The sequence below is a fragment of the Mesoplodon bidens genome (genome assembly GCF_964165515.1).
Source record: "Mesoplodon bidens genome assembly, chromosome: 1".
Taxonomy (NCBI): Eukaryota; Metazoa; Chordata; class Mammalia; order Artiodactyla; family Ziphiidae; genus Mesoplodon; species Mesoplodon bidens.
In genome coordinates, this window is record NC_138176.1 from 175,414,895 (window position 1) to 175,422,695 (window position 7,801).

Consider the following 7,801-nt stretch of genomic DNA (forward strand, 5'->3'; position numbering starts at 1 on the left):
AAAATGGTAGAATGATGATGATCAAGACAGGTTGAAAAACAGTGCTGAGGAATGTGAAAAGGTCTATGAAATGGAAGTCCTTACATGGATTGGAGAACGGATGCTATTTGGATTTTTAGCTTCACACAACCTAGTTTTTCCTTACCTATGGTCATGCAAGAGATAAGTGTACGATCTAGGACCAACAATGGTGCTTTCTTACTCTCAGCACAGAGTCCTTGCAACGTCATTAAGATGTCAGGTTGAGTATTATCAGTAGATGCCTGTGAAAAGGGCAGAACTCAGAGCGCTGCCTGATGCTGGAGAGAAGAACAGTACAGGCTGAAACACAGAAGGTCAGAGAACCATGCCAAACCCAGCCCCTCCTGCTAGCACTACTTAGTAAAGCATCTGTGTAACTAGTAGCTGGGGTATAATTGTAGAAAATTAGTTCTTCAGCTAATCATTTGCCTTTAAGCCAACATGACTATAGGATAGCTAATCACTAACATTACCAATAGTATTTCTAAAATAAACCATTTCAAATAGAATTAAAAAGCATTCTGAGTAGCCACCTGAATTGGTGTTATGTTTTTTATTATTTCCTTTTAAGATGACATAAAATGTTTTTGGCCTGGAATATGTGCTTTAGAAAACAATAAGATCGGAAAATGCTTTTTGACAGGACAATATATTACAACTGAATAAATGTCATATTTCATTTCATGTATGGCCCTTTCAGCAGTGTTAAATTTCTTTAGTTATTCCATACATTGATTCTCCCCCTTTCAACTTAAGTTGTCCTTTTCTGTTGTCATGATCTAATGGAGAGCTGGCTAAGGACAAATTTACAAGATGAATCCTATCAGTGGCCCACTGGAATAACTCTTCATATTCAAAGAAGGTGCCACCTTCTCAATTTAATTATAAGCTTGACAATTTCAATTTGGATGTATAACTCCATTTTGACTAACCTTAACAAAGCCCCTTATTTGATTTTCCCATTAAGCCAGCCTGGCTCTTTAACATTTTTGAATGCAACATAAAAAGTAGAATGTTTTCAATACAGGCCATTCTTCTAAAAATCTGTTCGGAAACAAAAGGATGTGTTAATAAGCAAGTACTTGGATAAAATTAGGTCCTCAAGAAAAGTTCAGGGTGGATACTAAAAACATGTTGAATTAGATGATGTATTTTTGCTAACAAATGTGTATCTAAATATTTCCTATGGTGTACAACTACCATTATTAGACCAATCATAAGTTAGAAAGACTATAACAGTGTTTACTTTTAAGAAATATTTAAGCTGTCACTTGTTACCTACCAACACACATATGTAATGCCCTTTAACGTTACCTATGTTAACCTTATTTCCAAATACTTTAACTGAGCATTTTAAAACTAAGTACAGGTTGACTAGAAACTCCAGGGACTGGGGACAAAATCCTGGTTTCTACTGCAAAACCAAGGCAAACAAATTTATTTAATTTTGTTTGAGAATCAGAAAAAAAAAGTTTGCTTTGTATTTACAGTATGACACATTTTAAAGATGAAGTAAATGTTATACAATTCCATGTCCTAGAAACTATAATATGATTTGTTTATGGTTTATCTTTGCCTTATTGATATGTTTACTGAGATCTACATTTTAAAATTTTTAAAGGTTTTGTTAGAAAATATCTTTAATCTGAAAGTCTTCAAACTGTTTGGGGCTTATGAGGATGACTGAGTATTTGTATTTATTATTTCAAAAACATGCTGCTTGGAAAATAATGGAGTACAGACATTATCAAACTATCATCCTAACAAAATACATTGGCAAGTAAGATACCCTCATTTTTCTTAGTACCAACATGCATACAAAAATTCTATAACCTTTCTAAAAACAGTTAATGAATAGTCATTTTTTAAAAATGTTAGACATTGTATTAATGTTGGTGCAATTTCTTCAACTATACAATATCTGAAAATACACATTGGAAGTGCCATATTACTGAGAGGCAGTGTTGTGTAATGGGTAAAAGTACCAGGTACTTGAACAACACTGCCTTGGCTCCAGTTCCAACTCTACCATTTAATAGCTGTGTCGCCTTGAGATAGCTACCAAACCTTCTAGTTCCTTTGTTTCCTCATCTTTAAAATGGAGATAATAATAGTACTTACCTCACAGGATTGCTGTGAGTTAATTTATGTCAACTGTTTAGAACAGCGCCAACACACAGGAAGCACACAATAGATATTAGCAATTATTATAAGCTGTTATTATACTTGGAGCTAAACCGCACACATTTGCCTTTCAAGTACTACTTTTGTGCAGGTGCTATATCCACCAGGGGTCTTTAAATTCAGGTAAACATTGAGACTTACAAGAATATCATAGGCTACCTTGGCACCAGTTTACCTAGAAGGTTATAGGACAGGAAATATATTTTTCCAGGCAACACCAGGCATTTCTCTCCACAGGAGTCCCAGCAACTGTAGTTGCCATGGCAGTTCACACAGGGGTTGGGGAACTATCTATGCTTTCCCCAGGTGACAGCCCAGGTGCAAGGGTATGGGATCTACATCAGCGGGCATTAGCAACCTCATGCAAAACACATTTCTGACAAAGGTCTTGTATCCAGAATGTGGAGAGTCAGAGCAGTAAGCACAAGACATTCTGGTGTTCTGACATGACGTAGATGAGGAACTTACAAAATTAAAAGAAGGAATAATTAGCATGTCTTTCTTGGATATTCCTCTTAACTATCAATAATTACAGTAAGATTTGAACAAAGATTTGCCAGCAAACATTCCACTCTGATGTAGTTGTTGAGGACTTTTATCACAGGTATTTAACTTCGAGTTTTGTAAAAAGATCCAGCCATGTTATGTATACATGAACAAAATTTTGACATTTTATGAGGAAAAAGAACATACCTTTTATTGTTGTTATAATCCTTTTCCACAGCAAAGGCTTGCAGATACACATCTAACTAGGACCAAGCCTTTTGTCTGAAAACATTCTTAGAACTGGACAGACTGTACTGTAGCTTAACTGAAATCACAGATTACATACCACAAAGCACAAAAGAGACATTACAATAAAACTAAGATCTGTCGAATGATAATATTGAGAAGGAGTCTATTTAGATGGTCTTAACTTGGATTATTTGCAAAATACTTCTTGTAGTTAGAGCTAACACTGAGCATCATCTGTATATTCATGTAGATCCTCAAAAAAAAAAAGAGGCAGAACTTATGAACTATGTCTGATTTATTTTTGAACATTGACAATATTGAAGATCTTATTGTGACATTAATAGACCCATAAGTTCAGTTATTTTGAAACCACATCAGTATTGTAAGAATAAGCACAAGTCACTACCATAAGAAAGATGGCTATATTCCTATTTACTATGGTAAGAGAACAGACTTCCAGTTTATATAGATCACAGGCCTTTAATTTGGATCAAGATCTTCTTTATTTTTTTTAACCTCATCCACTTTTATGGAAAGAAGTCAACAGGAAGCTGCTTACATGTACTTTCATGCAAATATTTACATATAACCTTAGGAGGTTTCAGGGCCTTAGAAGCCATTTCATTTCTCAGTTGATACCTTGTGATCAAGAACTCTTCATCCAAATCAGAGAGGATTGTTACCAGATGTTAGGAAAAATAGCTCGTTTTATGACAAACATTTCAAGTTACATTTACTTAGAAGCCTTTTCAGTTGATGAAAGTGATTTGCAATGGTAAGAGAATTTTTGGACCTGAGTTTTATAGTCTGATTGGTTTATTCTACCAGGCCTTTAGAGTAAAATAACATTCTCGCTTGCACAGGTACACTTGTGAAATTCAGAAAACTTTGTTCAAGAAATTGAACACAGAGATCCCAAAATGGTACATTAGCCTACTCAAATATGCTTTGTTTCCACAAAGGGAATTCTTTTGAATTCTTCCCTTGGAGGATTTTTCATTAAACTAAGCCTGGTAAGAGGGCTTATAATGCTTTTTGGAGACATGAAATTGTGCAGTTATTCTCTATGAGTAGGCCTGAGGCACTGCTTAGGCCTCAAAATTCCCTACCATTTGCTTGGCTTGTCTATGCCCCTTGCTTGTGTGGCTTGTGATCTGGCTAATAGCAAAAAGTCAGGCCTCTTAGGGCATATAGCTCTTGGACCTCAAAGATCCTCATAGAATGTCTTACAAGCTTTCCTCATGAAATAACAGTATTCTTGCAGCAATTGTCCTAATCTGTCTGCAAAACTAGTTTTCATGCTCTCCTAGAGGGATAATTTGTCCTGTGGTTTTCTTCAGTCTACTGGAGAAGTCCTACTACAGTCATTTAGGATTTTTAAATAAATAGATTTGTCAGAGGCCAGAATAAGAAACCGCAATGGCACAGACAGGGCTTTGCTGATTCAGTGAGGAAAGAAGACAAGTCAACTTCCACATTTTAAGTCATGAATTTCACTTAAACCTCCTTTCAAGACTATAGGTTTATGTATAAAACCCACTTGTATGGGTGGGTTCATTTGCTTCAAAAGCAAATGAAATAAATACAATCTATACATGACAAGATTACAGAGTCAGAAGGAGAAGAGAATGTCAGTTTTAGGGTGGGAAGGCCAGAGGCCCTGGTGAAATCCTGAATGACAGTAGGTCCCTAGGACCTTCTTCTCCAGAAGACTTAATGGCAGCACAGAGCCCTCAGAATACACCAAATAGTTTCATGTTTGAAAGAGAAGATTACCAAGGATCCTCAGTACTATTCAGGTTAATTCGTCATTTAGAAAAACTTTCTTCTTACTACAGTGAGATTGGAAACTACTTTCAGAATCTAACTACCTCTAGGAGGTCTTTAATGAAAATTGCTAATTATTAAACAGCAGATTTTAGCATGCAGTTTGTCCACAGAGTAACGTTAATTACAAAGTATGTTATTCTATTCAAAGTCTGTCTTTTTTTAAGTTGTGTACAGATTCAGAAGTTCTAAGTGTTCTCTGAAATACACGTGAGTGCTTCATGAAATCCTGTTTAATGTTTGTAAAAAAAAATTGTCATTCCTGACACATACAAAGATTTTACATTTCTGGCTTCAGTAAGTAAAAAGACTCAAAGATGTGTAGTTTTCAAGTATTACTGCCTTTCAAATTACATATTTTTTGGTGTTACCTTTTCAAGGATTTCAGGGTTGGCATATAATGGGGCTAATTAAATTTTCCACCGCGGAAGCAGCCAGCTAGACCACTGCCCCAGGCACATAACCTGAGCTTACTACTTTCCTTCGCTCATTTATTGTGTGTGTGAGATGAGATTCCTCAAACTGCAAACTGAGTAGAGTACTCAGGCCAGTCAGCTGCTGATGGATTTCAGTAACTACAGAGGCAGTGTTTGAGCCTCACCTGACAGCACACATCATAGCCAGGTGACAGTGGAAGCACATCTTCCTGTGTGAGTTGGCTGTGGATGACAATCTGCCAAACTAAAATAATGGAAGAGGCATTAGTTATATAAAAATGAACCAACTGGGCTTAGCTCTAAAGTATTTTGCAAGATTCTAGGAATATCACCTCATTTTGCCCTGAGATGGTTTTAGTGGACAACCCAGAAAATATAACAACAATTACAAAATAGAATCATGTGGGAAAAGGTGTTTTTCAGTAATTTCATTGGTATATCTTTATAATTAAGCAATTTTGTCAGCCTTCACAAGAAACAAAGGAAATATTTAATAACAACTATGTGGCAGTCTACTAGGCTCTTTACACATGTTATTTAACTTCAATAAGTACTCTTTTCCTATTTTATATCTGAGGAAACTAGGATGAAAACAGTTAAATGATTTGTTTATATTACTAAATGGCAGATCTGGAATTTAAACCAACTTTGACTGAAAAGATCTGTTTTAATACACTGCCTGATAGGTGTAAGAATTACGTGTTTTTTAAAAAAGAGACTCTTGTAGGTGGATTTGGGAAATATTCATGAAAATGAGTGGTATACATGCATGTGTATATGCATATGTGTGTATGATATTTATCGTAGATTATGAATTCCCTAAGATTTTTCAGTTGTTGTTTTATTAAGTTACTTATATATGACATAGCTTTTACTGTAGACAGTCATTTCTTATAAAAGGAGTGAACATTAACCCTGGAAGTATGGAGATCCATTACAAAGAAAGCAGTGACCATCTGTTTCTTATGGTATGATATAGAAGGTACAGAATTGATTTCACTGAAAACCAAGAAAAAAAAACTAAGCTATCATCTTAGAAAATAGAATATGGAACCACTTATGCATCAGATGACTAGATTAATGGTTAAAAATAGATTGATGTGATAATTTACATAGGTATATAAAATGAGGAATAACTCATTTGTTCCTGGGATAAAAACAAAGTGGCACATTTCATTTTCTGTAACATTAAATCTCTTTAAATTCCTGATTACATTCTCTGAATAATAGTTTGTTTTTTGGTTTTTTTCTACAGTTGGACAGTGTCACCTCCCTGATCCAAGCAGCCAAAAATTTAATGAATGCTGTAGTGCAAACAGTGAAAATGTCTTACATTGCCTCAACCAAGATCATCCGAATTCAGAGTCCTGCTGGGCCCCGGCACCCAGTTGTTATGTGGAGAATGAAGGCTCCTGCAAAAAAACCCTTGATTAAAAGAGAGAAACCAGAGGAAACTTATGCAGCTGTCAGACGAGGCTCAGCAAAGAAAAAAATCCACCCAGTGCAAGTGATGAGTGAATTTAGAGGAAGACATATCTACTGAAACCACTATTCTACTCTAGTGTTTAGATTACAAAGTCCTGGCTAAACACACTGCTTTATTTTTACACTTGATTAGTTCTGTAAGTTCACTAACTTAGAATTTAACCCACAAATAATGTAAAACATTGAAAGCCTAACCAACATGAGCAACATATATTTGGGATCATGCCATTGTCATTTCTCTATGGCCAGAATCTAATAAGTAATCAACAAATGCTTGTTGAATGAATGAAATCTTCAGGTGTCATTGAGCCTTTCCCAGCATAGAGAATATCTTATATTCATTACTAAATGAACACAGGAGACTCAGATGAGTCCTGTTCATCTGTAACAGCTTAAGTATACTCACCCTTTTCATTTTGAATTAAAATAGTGATATGAGCTCTTGACTTGGTTTTCAATGGAAACAAAAGATTTCATAAAATACTTTCCCATTTAATCTCCATACTTCCTTTATCTGATGTAACCTGACAGACATGTGTGATTCCTTCTACAGGAAAAAAAAAAAATTCCATCTCTAGATATTTGTAACAACTGTCAACTGATTGGGCTAATACTCATCAGAAACTAACCATGCTTGAGCAATCAAGTTACTTTCTGGAGTTTCAAGGTCCACCTTAATTATTTATGAAACAATTTATTAACATTATAAAGTTTACAATGAGTTTTCATGCCACAACTGTGCATTTCAGGACTCCACTGTGTTCAGCAGTTCTGCATGTTGAATTCTGGATTTAAAAAGGCCCACCAGAATACTACATATATGGAGGAAGAGTTATCATCCATTGGGGAAATGGGCATTTAACTCTATCCCCAAGCAAGTAATGACTGATAACAGAAATTCAAGGAGTTCTGCATGACTCCCTTTGTATCACCTTGCAAGTGTAATTAAAAGGAAAAGGCCAGTTTGAAAAACATTTTGTCACTGAGTAAAATATAACTCAAAAAATGTGTGTGAATTGTACCACTGAACTCTGAAGTAGAGTTAGTGGCAATGAAGCTAGAGTGATTTTAATAACATTTTTAAAAATAAAAGTCACTGAGGTCATTTTATA

The 7,801-nt window shown here is 35.3% G+C and overlaps 1 protein-coding gene across 1 annotated transcript in view; it reads left to right on the forward strand.

Annotated features, from left to right (window-relative positions):
- The window catches only part of CTNNA3 (catenin alpha 3), a 1,660,471-nt gene extending 1,653,597 nt beyond the window's left edge, over positions 1-6,874 (forward strand). The window contains exon 18 of the mRNA XM_081238023.1: positions 6,460-6,874. Coding sequence (XP_081094149.1) covers positions 6,460-6,747 — 288 coding nt within the window. The 3' untranslated portion in view covers positions 6,748-6,874. The remainder of the gene's footprint in view (positions 1-6,459) is intronic.
- The last annotated feature ends 927 nt before the right edge of the window (positions 6,875-7,801 follow it).